At 36.9% G+C, this 15,692-nt stretch overlaps 2 protein-coding genes across 2 annotated transcripts in view; both read right to left on the reverse strand.

Moving 5' to 3' along the window:
* Positions 1-680, reverse strand: part of LOC140154939 (uncharacterized) — a 17,928-nt gene extending 17,248 nt beyond the window's left edge. The window contains exon 1 of the mRNA XM_072177599.1: positions 535-680. Coding sequence (XP_072033700.1) covers positions 535-541 — 7 coding nt within the window. The 5' untranslated portion in view covers positions 542-680. The remainder of the gene's footprint in view (positions 1-534) is intronic.
* On the reverse strand, positions 587-15,087 carry LOC140154940 (uncharacterized). Its single transcript, XM_072177601.1, has 10 exons — positions 14,779-15,087; positions 9,494-9,603; positions 8,532-8,718; positions 7,246-7,388; positions 6,505-6,639; positions 4,758-5,617; positions 3,664-3,947; positions 2,602-2,691; positions 1,637-1,778; positions 587-701 (listed from the first exon to the last, which is right to left on the reverse strand). The coding sequence occupies exons 1-10, from the start codon at positions 14,920-14,922 to the stop codon at positions 676-678; spliced, it is 2,121 nt and encodes a 706-aa protein (XP_072033702.1). The 5' UTR covers positions 14,923-15,087; the 3' UTR covers positions 587-675.
* Positions 15,088-15,692: the final 605 nt, after the last annotated feature.

Below are 15,692 nucleotides of genomic sequence, written 5' to 3' on the forward strand. Positions count from 1 at the left end.
GTTTTTTAGCATATCAATGTATATTTCTTATGTATTTTCTAATGGGTTTTTTTTATCAATTATCCTATTTATGTATATATATATCTTTTATGTCTTTTACATCAGCATGTCTCTCAATATTATGGTTTTTATGGTTCGATTATATGTTTATGTCAATATTTATATTCTTATGCAATTCTTATGAAGTTTCTAATGATTTTATCAAATATTCAATAATGTATATACATATCTTTTATGTCTTTTACGTCAACGTGTCTCTTAATCATGGTTTTATGGATGGATTATATGTTTATGTAAATATTCATTTTCTTTTAACATGTAAAACTGTGTTTTATACGTTAAGCAGGGCCCTGCTGAAAATCAATTTTTATTGAGCAGGTTACCCTGTTGAAATATTGTGAAATAAATAAATAAAATAAATAATTCAGGTAACCCTATTTAAAGTAAACACTCCCTGTGTGGGAGATTAAGGTCACGTCACCAATAGGGGTGTATGGATTGCAACTGGAATAGCCCATTTCTTTCTTCATTTACCTTTCATTAGTCCAAGGTGCGTTTCCTCTTCATCATCGTCCACACTACTCTTCCATCTTATGGAGCTGTTGGTATCAAGTTCTTTCTGAAGCTCTGGTGGTATCGGCTTGCCTTCACGGATGTATTCCTGGCGTCTCTCTCTCAACTTTGCTTTCGCCTTTCACGTGCTGTGAAACAGAAATAATTTGATTTGACAAATTTGTTTCTTTTCCTCAATCATGCTCTACATGTGTTATAAGGTGATTTACCAGATCAACCCCAAACACTTTTACCCCATCAAAATGCAGATTCTATAAGAAGATGTGTCAAGCAGAACTCCCAAACACCAAAAAACTCAATATACTAAATGGTTCATGAATGTTGCACAGATGTGTTAAATATGTTCTTTTGTTATTGAAAAATGGCTTTGACCAGTACCTCAATTACTGTTTGTCTATATAGATAATAAAACCAAACTAATGAAAAGCCTGCAGAAACTACATGTTCATCTTGCATTCAGTTAAAGACAACTCCAGAAACACACATCAAAATAACCCAAGTTGGAACATTTCACTTGCTACGTAGAATAATAAAATAATAATTATTGTCATCACCAAAATACAATGAAAACATTAAACAATTGAACACCTAAGTGGCAAAAGGGCCCAACTCCACCTTTTTACAAAAAATGAGTTAGACCCGGCATTTTATTGCTGGCAGACAGTTATTCCTTGTGTCTGAAAGAAGGGCTCACATCCATAGTCTTCCAAGTACACTTAATCATGGTTTCCATGGAAGAAAGACCTAACTCCATGAAGGTGGGCCTTTCTTCCACTTGTCTTAGGTATTCAATTAGTATGTTGCACTCATCCCATAAACTCCTTAGAATGATTAATACATTTGGCAATTTCTTTATTAGTTTTTTTGATACAAATATCTCAGGAATTAATAGAATATACTAATGATTTATATTGAAATATTTTTGTATGCAGAATAAAGTTCCCACACCAATTTCAATGGTGATAAATTTGACACATTTGACAAATGAAAGATAACATGGAAGATTTCATAGATGAGTGTAATTCCCAGTGATGAGAACATTTCAATATCACTCAACACATACCTTCTCTCCTTCTTTTAGTTTCTTTCTCATACTCTTCCGTGTCCTTTTCCCGTTTCATTGTCATAGCTCGTTCCTTTCGCGCCTGTTTAAATGCTTTTCGACGAGCTTCTGATTCTGCTTTCATAGTGGCTGCCGTCCGTTCCTAATTTGAAAAAGAAAAGAGAACACATTTATGTAAATATACTATTGATAGCCTTAACAATCATCAATCATCATTACAGCTACTGTTAATTCCACTTGCGTAAATCTTCCATTTACTCAGCATTATTTTGTGCTCATGCAACAAATAAGGTGGTGGAACACTTGGACAACCTATAACTAAGGTTAATAACTATATATTACTTGTTGGGAGTGAAGTTGTAAAAAATAATGAATATGTTCAGAGACACTGATGTGTCTAATGCATAAGCCCGCAGGGGGAGGGTAGTTGATGTATAAACATCTCAGTACTAGTAAATTATTTTGTACAATTTCAGTAACAAGTAATAATAAGTTTTCAACCTATTTCGTACACAAGAAACAAATACTGTGTTTTTTTGCATAAAAATGTTGGAAATATAAATACATCAACCCGCAAGAAAAATTAATAAATCTTATGTGACCCGAACACGTCCAAAAGCACTGCGCATCTGTACAATTATACACAATGCACTCCTGGCATTTTTCTAACGTTTGTGTCAATTGGTTCTTGCTATCCAAGAGCTTACCAAATCTTACGTTTCAAGTGACTCAAATAGTATGCGCAGAGTGGCAAAAAGAACATGCAATTAAGGCCAAGTGTTCATGCACATTTTTTCTGAGATTGTAGTCTTTAAAGCATAACCAGATTCATAGATTCTGCAAGGGCTAATCCCAAAAACCCAGTGTATTACACACTGAATGTCTACTTCCTGGTATAAAGCTTGTATGTGACACCACAAAGCAATGCCCTCTTAATCACCCCCCCCTTTCCTGATAGCACTCACCTCCTCCTCTTGCTTTATCCTAAGAGTAACAATTCTATCCGACACACGTTTGGGGGCCATTTCAAGAAGTCTTTTCCTTAGCTCCCTCTCCTGTAACAATACAAATCACATACGGAAATATGTGTCAGAAATATATATCAGAAGGATGCACTTGTCGGCTGCATTTTTTTTACATAATAGCTAGGAATAAATACCAGACTAATCTCAAGTGGAGGTCACTTCAAATTGCTCCCTAGTCACATGGTTTAGGTTTACAGGGAACATTCCTAAACCATGTGACATGGGGATGATTTGAAGTGGCCTCTAATTGAGATGAGTTTCATATTTAATATTCCTAGCTTTTAAAGTATTTTAGCAGCCGACAAGTGCATTTAATATGAATGTGCACATATACTATTGGAAATATGAAAACAAATCTTTTTGCTCCATCCACATGTAAATAAGCACCAGCTAACTTGATTATGATGTTATGAAATTCTACAATGAACAACAAGCTGTTTTTTGCTCCTTACATCAGCCTCAAAGTCAACCTGTACACCATCCATTCTCATTACATAACCAATTGATATCACTTGGTAAGTTGGGCTATACCATTTTAAATCTGCCAAACCCCTGTGGAAGATATAAGAGACGTCTTCCACAGAGGGAGTGTTTTTTCCAATGGACATGGCTAGGGTTAATTATTTTGAAACCCACAGGTCTATAGTGAATTTATGCTTCATTACACACACAGTATCTTATACCCTTCTTGACTTTGCTTTCGTAATTTTATATCGATGTTCACCCCATCAACAGCAGTAAAGTGCCAATTATAGGAATGGTCTATAGGGCAATTGATATGCAAAATGAGGTTTGCTTCTCAGATATACTCGAATGTAAGTTCATATGTGCTGGTGACAAAAGGGCAAGTGTGTCATACATTGAAAGGGATGTGTGTCATGCATTGAAAATTCAAGGTTAGTGAATATTGGTGCTGAAAGTCAGTTTAAACTTCTAGAAATTCTCAGATATAGTAACAAAACCTTTCCTATCTATCTATATGGGATCAACCTTTAGTCCTACCTTCTCTGCAAAGAGCGATTTAATATCAGGCAAGAAATCATTGAACAGTATCTTGTAGAGTTCTCGCTCACACTTGAGTCTACTCTTCTTGAACTTCTCCGTCAGCGCTATCCAATCCTCTTCTGTGTGGCATACTAGATGCCATCTTGGCGCTTCGTCAAGATCATCATCACTGCTCTCCTCACTGCTAACTGGAATACTGGTGGCTGTTGATGGTGCTGTGGAAGGATCTTCTGTGTTGGTGTCTTCTGATACTTCCTCTTTGATGGCTTTGGTTTTGGATCCTTTACATATATACAGTAAAAGTTGAGAAGTGAAAAAGTGAACAAATTTATCAGGCAGCTTTACTCTAATCATGTTTTTGGGCAGTTCATCAGAAATTATTTTGAAATTCACACAGCCCTTTTATAGGTCCATTTTGTGATGTCTAGTCATTTATACATGTGCAAATATTGCTTATAATTAAAAGGACATGATGAAAATGATTTTACTTCAAGACATGAGAAGGATTCTGTTCCAATAACTTGTGTTGTAAGTGTTAATTGCTATCCCCAGTGCCAACTTCTCATGTTCATATATCACGATTGTAATCTATGGTTCCAAATTAGACAGCCTCACTTGAAAAAAATAGCTCTTCCTTCCTTCATTATAATATCAGATTATTGTTTGAATCATTTGCCTTTTGCACCACTTACAGGAGCATGGTCTAATTTTTCAATGTTGTTTTCTATCTAACATTGAGGGATACCATTAAAACAATGTTTCAAAATTCCGAGTTGTATTCCTCCAGCATGTTTGATATGAGAAGCAAAAACATGCCCTATAGGATAGTACAATATACTTCCGGTGTGGTCTGTTGATTGGGTCATCCCTAATATGTTTGTTCCAATGATGACAATATCTGAACACTGGTGAAATCCTGGCCATACTTGTGTGACAAATCCCCGATTAACATATAAGTTATCAGGCGATCAATCCTAAACAAATAACCTAATATGCTTCTTCTTTGAATTCCCATGATGCTATTCATTACCAACTAGTTGCTTTCTACATCTTCCAATAATACAAAACATAAAATCTGATTTATTACATACCTTTATTAGCTGCAGTGCCAGCATCACTCTCCTCCTTAATGTCAACCTCTTCTTTTACTTTCTTCCCTCGTGGGCTTTTAGTACATTTTGGTTCTTCCTTAATCACCTGCTCCTCTTCCTGTTTGACTTTCTTAGCTCTCCCTCTCTTTGCTGGTGGCTTGTCCTCTACCTCCTCCTCCTCCTTTACTTTCTTCGGTGTTCTTCCACGTTTCTTTGGTTCTGGTTTAATTTCTTCCTCTGCCTTTTTGGCGCGACCACGTTTTTTCGGAGGCAAAGTGTCCACTTTGTCTGGTGTACCTTTCAGCTTGATAAGAGGTTGGTCATCACTTTCTTCATCTGCACTGACCGCGTTCACATCTTCCACACCTGCGCCATTAGTTTGAACTTCTTTACTGTTTTTCTTATCGGTTTTTCTACCACGTTTCCCTGAATTGGCCTCACTGGCCACTTTCTTTTGGGCAGCTGCCCCTCTTTTAGTTCTTTCACTCTCCACTTCACTGTCTTCTTTTGATTGTTTCTTTGGAGTTCGTCCCCTCTTTTTGGGACTGGTTTCCTCCTGTGCCTCATCCTTTTTAGGTTGTCTTCCTCTTTTCTTAGGTGTTTTTGGAGTTTTGTCATCATTTTCCACAGCATCTTTCTTGCCCTTCCTACCTCCTTTCTTTGGTGTTTCTTCCTCTTCTTCTTCTTCCTGCTTCTTTGCTTTCTTTCCCCTCTTCTTAGTTTTGCCTTTCTCTTCTTCCTCATCACTGGATTCACCCTTTGATTTCTTAGCTTTTGATTTTTGTTGCTTTGCATTTTTTCCTTTCTTGCCCTTGTTTTTTGTTTCCTCATCTTCATCATCATCATCACCATCACTTTCACTGTAAAAAAAAGGCAAAGAAACCATTTTACTAAACACAAACAAATGATAAAAACAAAACAAATTTAGGCATCTCATGTAGTGCTTTTAGAATGGTTGTTATCGAAGTGCATTACATTTATTCTGCAGCCACTTGGATATATCACACCATTTTGCAGCCAACAATAATGGCACTGGTATGACAATTAAGATAAAGACAGGGACACATTGTATTGGCCCTAAGGGTGTTCAAACCCACAACCTTAGGATCATGAGTCAAACATCCTACCCAAGGTCACCGTGCTCCCAAAAGGAGGAAAGCTATAACTGAAAGTCATTATACTTAGTTCTCTGGGTTGATTCTATTTGTTCAAAGCTATAATTTGTAGCACATTCATTTGGACTTTTGTACAGGCGCTTTAAATTGATGGGTTTATTGAGCGATTCCATATGAAAGCAGGATCTGCATTCAAATGTTTCACTGTGATCTCTAAGGATGCACACCCATACATAGTGTACACAGCACTAAAATCCATGTTCAGGAAATGATCATGTAGTGGCGCATAGGACACTCATGATGTGATGCAGTCTGCTTGCACAAGAGGAGATCACATTGAGAAGAGATCATATAGAAACGTATTCCAATGAAACTATGTGGTCGAATATGTGTTCAAATTGTTGAATATATTTTGATACTCATCCTTGATCAGTGTTTTTTCGAAAAAATCTTACAGAAAATGGCTATTCCCCTGTATCCATTCCCAAACCAATCACTGTGCCATGTGGCCACATTGACATGTTTGATCATGATCGTTCTCAGGTCTAGCCATTTCCCCCCTTAGGCCTTAATTTGACACATATAATCAGCTATCTCATTGCTGACACAATATAAAATGTTGGATATCATACCTTGCTACTTCACCCTTCTTCTGTTTTTTCCTTTTTGTGTCCTTTTTCGGTTTTTCTTTTTTGACTTTTTCTTTCTGTTTAAGTTTCCTCCTGGCGGCTTGAAGTTCACGCAATTTCTTTTTCTTCTCTTTCAATCTAGATCATAACAAGGAATACAATTTTATAATGGTCACAAAGTTAGATCATGCACTGTTTTATACCTTTCTACTGTTCTTTGAGTCACTGCTCTTGTTTTATTACCTGCTCCCATGTCAATATTACCACAAGAAAAAAAAAAAAAAAAAAAGTTGTGAACTAGACAAACCAACTTCCCATGTAATACATTAGCACATTATTTTAGCAAATTCTGTGAAATACACAAGGGTCCTATTGTCCAAGTCCCATCAAAATCCATTTCCCCAAATGACCTTGCTTGACCCTAAATGAACTTTGATCCATAACACCCTACACCACCCCTTACCAATACATCACTATAGCATAATCAAATTTCTATGTGTGTATACACCCAGCAGGATTAGGTTATCGAACACAATTCCAGAACACAAAATCCAGCATGTGTTACTCTCAACTTAAGACGAGACAGACGATAGTATTAATTCATGGCATACAACCCGTATGTAAACCCCCAACCAAAAACATTGCCACTGTACATACCTTTCAAAGGCACTTTTCTCTTACTAATCCGACTAATATCTTACTAATGAGACCATTGCACATCATTTTCCTATTATTTCTGCATACCTTTGTTTCCTTTTTGCATCTCTTTCTTCTTTGGTAACTTCCCTGTCTTCTTTGTAAAGTCGAGTTCCATAGAAATACCAGTACAATGCACCAGAGTTATCCTTACCAAGGGGTTCAATGCGAAGATGCTCACCATAAAAATCCTGCAAAACAAATTCACTCAGAAAATTATAACAAAAACTGGGTATTCTTAAACACTTGAGAACTTCCTGCAATCTCATTGGTTCTTACCCATGTGATATGACACGATATCACACGGGTCAGCGCGTGTGCATCAACGCGATACGCGTGCTCGCTATTTTAACCAATCGGGAGGCGCATAGCAACAACGGGACTGATCGATTTTAAGCCCTAAGTAGTTCCTTATAAAATGTAGGATTTAATTTGATTAAAATTTGTAATACTTATGATATTTCTATTTGAATTGAAGTGTTTAAGAATGAGAATAAAGGTATTGTTTTTAGCCGCTGTCGTGCATTTATTGTCTCATATAGCACGGGCGACATCATTATTTTTGGCGTAAAACAACTCGGCTAATACCTTTATTCTTTATTTATTGAATGCAGTGGTGGACTCATTTTTACTCAAATCTGGATTCTATTCTACAATGGAGTCTGCAATTCATTCTCACTAGTAACAGGGTTTATAATAGAAACATATTGTAAAGTAAGAAAGGGTAAAAAAAAAAATCTTAACTCTAGGAGTTACCTTTTCAAAAACAACAAAACAAAACAAGCAAGTGTACAAATATTAACCAATTTTGACACAGTACCACAAAAGACATGCCCCAAGAATTAACCTCCATTTTCCAATACAAATTGGTTCTTAAGTTTTTACGGATTTTAATGAATTTGCTTCCGCCCGGACAGCCAAACAAAGAAAGAAACAAACAACCAGGCAGGCAACCATTTGGATGATAACATAAGCCCCACATATATGTGGGGGCCAAAAATGATTGATCGTGTCTATGTTTAACATACACACCAAATTTGGGGGATATTATGATCAAGCCATTGTTATATGTGACACAATCTACTCCATGGGGGCCAAAGGAGGCATTTTTGAAAATTGAATTAATTACTATAACTATTACTTTGTAGTAATTAGGCTATCATATACTGAAAACACCGAAGGTCTAGCATACTTGGTTCAAAAGTTATGAGGTTTTGTGATGTGTATTCTCTTATGTATTTTATTGTTTTTTTACTCCATATTTTTGCCTTTATCTCAATTTCATATTTGCCGACTTTGGCCCCCATGGACCAGATCATGTCACATATACTTACTTTTAATGCAATCACGTCTGGTGCATCTAGGCGATAATCACAAAGTGCATTCATGACTTCAACTTTCATGAGTGTTGACAACGATTTGAAGGTAGTATCTTCATTGCTCAGTGGGTTCACTCTCTTCTCTTCCATCTCCCAACGATGTTTCAGAGTATCACGCAGAAATGTCAGATAATTATGATGCCTAGGTAAAATTAATGTATATTATTACATTGTTGAGAATTGTTCACGTTTATTTACATTTTTTATTCATTTACTTTTATTTATTTATTTATTTATTTAATAATTCTTACTTGAAATGGCAGTTAATTTAACTTGTTTTATATTTTGAACAAGTTTTTCCAAGTTATCCAATTCTTTCTGTTCACAGAGTATTTTTGTTTCCGATTAATTATTCACACCTAAAATCTAAACTGGGGTATATTGTATTATTGTAAAAAAACTCATGGAAGAATTCCAACTCTCGATCTTAGAATTATAACTTGAGGGGAAGGGGATATGGACATTAAAGCCATATTATAACATTTGCTGAGGAGAACGCCTTCAAAAATATTTTAAATTCTGGTTTTTACATGATTGTAATGTACTTTAGTCAATAAAGATACTCTGCAAAAATTGTATTACAACCGTGGGAGTAACATGCATGGGCGCTAGTAGTAAATTCCAATTTTCTATGCTTTACCTCACTTGTTCGGCTCAAAATTAAAAGGGACATATCTGACAGTAAAAGCTAACATTTTATGGAAAATAAATACTAATCTATTTTTACAGAAATGTTATAATATGGCTTTAATCCATCAAACACTCACCACTGTGTGTTTTGTTTGTTTTTGTTTCATTTAAAAAATATAAGATTGTAATGAAAGGGAATTTAATAATTCTGTAACACTTTAACAGAAGTGTTGACATCTTTTTTGGCATGAATGAGATAAATGTATCTGCCTTTATAGTGAACTTACTCAATATCCTTCCTCTGGTAGCAACCACGCAGTAACTGTACCAGCAGTTCTATCAAGAAGGGTGAGGGCTCTTCTTCTTGAGCATCCAGAAACAAGGCTTCTTCCAATTCCTACATGTTGGTAAAAGGAATGAAAATATTCAATTCAATTCAATTGTAAACTATAAAAAATGTAGCATTTAACAAACTTGCCTATATTTGACAATGAACTTGAAATTGTGACTACAATCGTTTTATTTGGTTGGGTTTAACATTCCCCGAGTTGGCAAAACATGCAATCTTCATACGGTGTACTTAAATACTTAGTGCCACATGTTGTCAAATTATATGTTCTCAAAATTGACTAATTTTCCCAATTTGGATTGATCACATTGAGCTGTCACTCTCTTGTGATTTTTCCAGGGTTCTGTTTCAACGGTATTGCATCGCTTCATGTGGTGCAATCTCTTATTACCAACTGCTATACGCCGCTAAAGTGTTCTCAAAATTGACTAATTTTCACGATTTGGATTTATCACATTGAGCAGTCACTCTCTTGTGATTTTTCCAGGGTTCTGTTTCAACGGTATTGCATCGCTTCATGTGGTGCAATCTCTTATTACCAACTGCTATACGTTGCTAAAGTGTGATGCATTAATTACTTCTCTTTTTACTTCTCTCTAGTATAAATCAATGCTCGCACCGTGGAATATAATGGGAAGCTTATTCCAAGTACATGTACTAAATGCTGCATTTGATCAAGAAATACTTTGAACTCCACATCAACGAATTTGTGTGTGTCTCCTGTCTCGTCAGTCCTGGTACCCTACATGTACATGTATGTAATTTTTGGGAGGGTACAAGGTACATGTAGTACCATGGGTCAAGTCAATGTGAAGTGTCATACATGTATCTGCACTTACTACATGTAAGTTAGAACTATGTTCTCAATGCATTTGTGTGTGAACAACAATGACATTTAGTGAAAGTATATACACCTGCAAAATATTTAATGTAATTAACAACAGCTTTGTTTGACATGAACTCTAGCCTCTTGTAATTTAATTTTGTGGCTAGGGAATAGGGACCACATTTATCAACTCACTGGTGCCATTGAACTTGTCAGGCAAACTTTTTATGCAAACTAGGCCAGGACAAAGCTTGTAATTACATATAAACCATAACACCCATAAATTAATGAAAACCACTGCGCATGCGTAAATCCCAGGGTCTGCGATGATGCAATCATCCTTAAGTGCTATATACATGTATATGCTCACAGAATCGCTGCCCGAGGCAGTGTAACCCGTGTGGCTACTGGTCGGTGATCGTGTGCTTGGCATGCAGGGGGTCTAAGCCTAAAAGTTCTAATCCTGGAGGTGCCAAGTGACTTCATTGTTCATCTTGGTAGTCTGGAGGGAAATCAAGCTCCCCAATGTTAGCGGAAATCTGTCTACATTCCTGAGAAATTTGCAATTTTTTTCCAGGCCTGTAAAAAGCTTCAAATATTTGGGCAAAAAAAGTGATACATTTCCTCTCTAAAATCACAATATTTAGTGGTAATAGAATAGAAATCAAGGTATAGCATATATACACCCAAATATAATGTATAAATCAGCAGTGAAAACGTATCATGAGTCCGGCTGATTTTCAAAATTAGCACAATAAATAACATCCGTTGCCAAAAATGTCAATGCTTTCCAACCAAAAAACGATAGCAACGTAAATTGCTACTACTATTGCCAGTAGTCTACTAGCACTACTGCAATCTTTTCTTTTCGACCACCCGAGCTATAAGATTAAAATTACGAATTAAACATGTTTTTAGCAATACAAACATACCTTTTATTTCTTTGAACAAGCTTTATTTTGTTCCAAAATTTGTATCGTAATTTTGACGTAAGAACCGCATGCAAAACCAGTGATGCAATTCCAAAACTTCACATATTTATTTTATTTATTTATTTACATTAAATGGCTAAAATACATACCGCATGTCATAAAATAAAAATTATAAAAGATTGTCCCGGTAGGCTAGCCAGGAGGAGCCAGGAGCGCGAACACTATCACCCGAGTAGCATGAGCTTTTGATATACGCTCGTTTTGACGATGATTTACGCTCGCATATCAAGCACGTTTGACAGGTTTTTACTGTGTGACAAAATTCTGCTTTTATTCAAGATGGCAAATTTCTCGAAAAACATGATGTATATTTCTTTAAAAAAGTCCCTAATTTCACAAATTATTTGCCACTTTCCACTCATCTTTTTAAGTGACGGAAGTGATGCTAATTTTACAGAGGTATGTTTTTTGCTTTTCCGATAATTTTTAAATTGTTTTTTGAGACAAAAACTTCCTAGCAGAATAGCTGTTTTCACTTGTTATCAAACATTTATCAAAGCCCTGCCCTCTGGAATGTACGTCATTTCTTAATATAATTATATAATGAACCACTTGTCTTGAATCACTGAAATTTCAGTGAAGCAATTGGATTCCTTGTCCATTATATACATAACTTTTGTTACCAGTGTGTAGTTATTTTTTGAGGTTCGGCATTGGCATAGATCGGGGGGATTTATCCCCCAATCACGGGTTGAAATATAAAATAAAACTTACATGCACAACTCTTGATTATTTTTCCTGAAAATTGGCTGATTTTTACACGCACAGGCAAAATTCTACATGCACAGACTAGAGTCAAAGTTACATGTACAATTGTACATGCATCTGTGCATGTATGCATGTGGTATTTCGAACACTGCCCCCAATATTTTGCCAGGGGGATGGGATGGTCCATACAATCATCCCCCCAATGTTGACACCTGAATATGGGTTTCTGACCAAATTAACCTCATAATTTGCCCATTTTAGCCCAAAATGTGCAAATTTTCGTGCGCTTCACATGCATTTATTCCACAAATTGCACCATATTTCATCAATTTAGCTACAAAATAGCAAAATTTTTCACGCACCATAAACTTAATATGTCACCAAAAAGGTGCTGGATTCACTATACTTTTTTTCCAACCCCAGGGCCATCCCTAATGTCAAAAAGAAATCTACGCCACCGAGGTTCGGTCGTGTAGGTTGCGCGATCGTGTTATTCTACGCTAAGTACACTGACGCAGAAGGTATACATGTACATAAGTCATAATACATCCTCTCATGATCGAGAATGATTGACATGACTGACATTCATGACTGAGTACTATCATAGATAAAATAATAGTTTATTGATCCTGAGAGCTCAATCGGCACACAATGACGATTGGGTCAAGCGTACAACGCCTACCACACACACTTTGTGTTGCACTAGAAGTCTAGCCAAGAATTTGCTCACCGATAGCTTCACATTCTAAGCTAGAGACCATTGCATGATTGCAATGCATTCAAAATCTAGTCAGATTCGCTGAAGCATGACACCGTGTAAATCAATGGAAGTTTAGAAGCAAACTCATCAGCCGATCAAGGCAGGCGATTGCATCAAAAAAGTTGTTAAAATTACACTTCAGCAAAATTTTAGACTGTCCAAAATAGGCAAATCTTGCTCAAAAGATACAGTTGACTCATCGAAATAACTTCCTTGTCTTATCTGAAACTTCCGGAGGAAGTCGGCAGGGGCGATTTCCATCAACCATTTCACCAAGCTGACATAGGGTCAATTTCTACAAACTTTTACGTCTATTTAGAAACATCACAGCCTGATGGTCCATTTTTGGATGGTACAATGATTACTCTAGGGTCTGTTGAGTAGAAGCAATGGCCGAGATGGGGTTCGAACCCACAACCTTATGATCATGAGTCCAATGCTTTTTTTCTGCGCCACACGACCCTCCATCCAAATTTCAACATTAAACAGAATCTGTAACCTCCGGTGAAAAAACTTGCACGGCTGTTTGACCGAAAAACGATAGCAAAGCACTCTAGCATCGAATGCGTAACGTAACTATCGTGTGCAAATTCGAAGCTATAGCTAAATTAATAATTTCTCGATCATGAGAGTATGAATGTACTGCGTGCACTGCGTAATTTCGCAAGTTTAGTGGAATGACATGATAGCGCGATTGATTGTGCATGCACAGGAAATGCAGCGCTCAGCCCTCGAATTAACCCACGGCACCCATGGCATTTTGCCGTGGGTGCCCACCCCCACTGCCGTAATGCCCTCAAAATATGTCCTTTACCCAAGGCAATCACTTGCCGTGCCCTCTAATGAAGTTGCCGTCGGCGCCCAAGCCCTGCCCCTTCATTATAAAATCTTCTATCTATGTTTGTGTGTGTTTTCTTCACTTTTGAGAAATTGCCTTGGTGCCCTTCTCAAATTTTCAACAGTTGCCATGATGCCCTCTTGAAATATTACAAACTGCCGTGCTGCCTTGTCTTTTCAGTGAAAATCCAAGGCAATTATCAAGTTGCCCTAAAAAAGTTGCCGTGCCCCTTCAGATCCTTAATTCGAGGGCTGGCAGCGCTACCAAAAGCGTATGTGGTAGGCGTTGTACGCCGACGCAATTGTCACTGCGTCTGCGTGCCTATTGAGCTCTCATGATCGAGAAACTATTATTTTAGCTATAGAGTTCTCGAGAACTACAACAAGCTTTGTATAGCGCTGCATTTCCTGTGCATGCACAATCGACCGTGCTATCGTGTCATTTCACTAAACTTGCGACATTACGCAGTGGCAGTGCATGTAAAGTTGTTTTCTTTAAACTTCCGTGGTCCGGGGACGCGCTGGTGAATTGCGATCACGTAGAAGTGACAAGGTCGCCTACTACGCGCCGCGCCGAAGACCAATGCAATGGGTCAGCCGGCTTGTTGTCAAGTGCATTGAACAGCCAATCAGCGTGATTGTTTATTGCTTTTGTGTTTACGCTCGTGTACGCGATACGCACAGGCACGACCACGGAAGTTTAAAGAAAACAACTTTAGTACATTCATACTCTCATCTCAGACTCAGTCTCAAGAAATGAATATTTTCGGTATGAGTAACTATCGTCACGTGTATCAAAAAGAGTTCTCGAGTAAGGTCAGCTGTAGCTGTTTACTTCTGAACTTCCATTGCTTTACACGGTATCATGCTTCAGTGCATTTGACAACATTTCAAATGCAATGATCTCTAGCCTCCCATGCTCCAATGGCAATCATGCAATGCAATGCATGATTGAATGTGAAGCTCATCGGTGAGCAAATTCGTGGCTAGACTTCTCGAGCAATATAATTCTAAAAGCATGCATGCACATCAAATCAATCAAAAATTTAGACAACTACAAACATTACATATTCTCTTCATCATTTCTGTTCTTATTTTACCTCAATTTCAAAATCAGGAAGACTGAATGTGCCACGAAAAAGCGAGCAAAAATGGGCAATAGCTGGTACTTTCCACCATGTTCGGATTTCTTCGATAGTCACATCTGCCATTTTCGCCTCACTTGCACTATCAATCGTCGCCATATCTGAGGGGATAGCCTCAAATTTTAGGCTCGGCGATGATCTATAATAGTTTAATCGTACAAAAACATGAGCCAAAAGGAACTACATTTCCAAAAGGGGTGAATTTGGCAGCTTTCCATGCGGTACATTCAGCGAGCTGTACAAAGGACATTCGCCGATCGATTGCAAATTTGATGAATTACAACAGTGTTTCTATGATAAAATTAGTTAAATGGTTTTTAAAGAAGGTAAGTTACCTATTTTCAGTTTTTAGTTTCACAGGCCTATAAATATTTAAAATTGTAATAATTTTATCATCACTGTATTGACCATCTACTGTGACTGATGTAATATCGAATATAAGAACAAAATATAGCCATTTTTAATCTTTAGCTAAGTAATTTAATGAAACATTTTTTCTGTACAACAAAACGCAGGATTTACGTGTTTCTAGGTCAGATCACTTTGCTGTTCCCTTAAATATAATCAAATTTGTTATTATTTATATTCAATTACAATACTTTATTTATGAGCTTTCTAAGATAATCTATTGTCGAACTGTTATCAAAAAATATACGTTACTGTGCGTTCTGTTTTGAAGTTGGGGCATAAACATCACATTAAATAAAACATGTTGCATCAAATAAAACACTTGCAACGCCATTGCCCGGAAATTATTTTACGGATAGCCATTTGGAACCCACGATAACGACCAGTTTTGTGGACATTGAAGATTAGTTTAGGACAGTGGTGACGACTTTGTTTATTTTACTAGAAGATATGAAATGTGC

The sequence above is a fragment of the Amphiura filiformis genome, chromosome 6 (assembly GCF_039555335.1).
Source record: "Amphiura filiformis chromosome 6, Afil_fr2py, whole genome shotgun sequence".
Taxonomy (NCBI): domain Eukaryota; kingdom Metazoa; phylum Echinodermata; class Ophiuroidea; order Amphilepidida; family Amphiuridae; genus Amphiura; species Amphiura filiformis.

Bases quoted from the DNA above. Each gene is read 5' to 3' on its own strand.
- LOC140154940 (XM_072177601.1), bottom strand. From the start codon at position 14,922: ATGGCGACGATTGATAGTGCAAGTGAGGCGAAAATGGCAGATGTGACT. The intron at 8,719-9,493 runs GTAAGTTCACTA...AATTTTACCTAG, and splicing joins TACCAGAGGAAGGATATTGA to GCATCATAATTATCTGACAT. The intron at 2,692-3,663 runs GTAGGACTAAAG...GTATTGTTACAG, and splicing joins AATCGCTCTTTGCAGAGAAG to GAGAGGGAGCTAAGGAAAAG.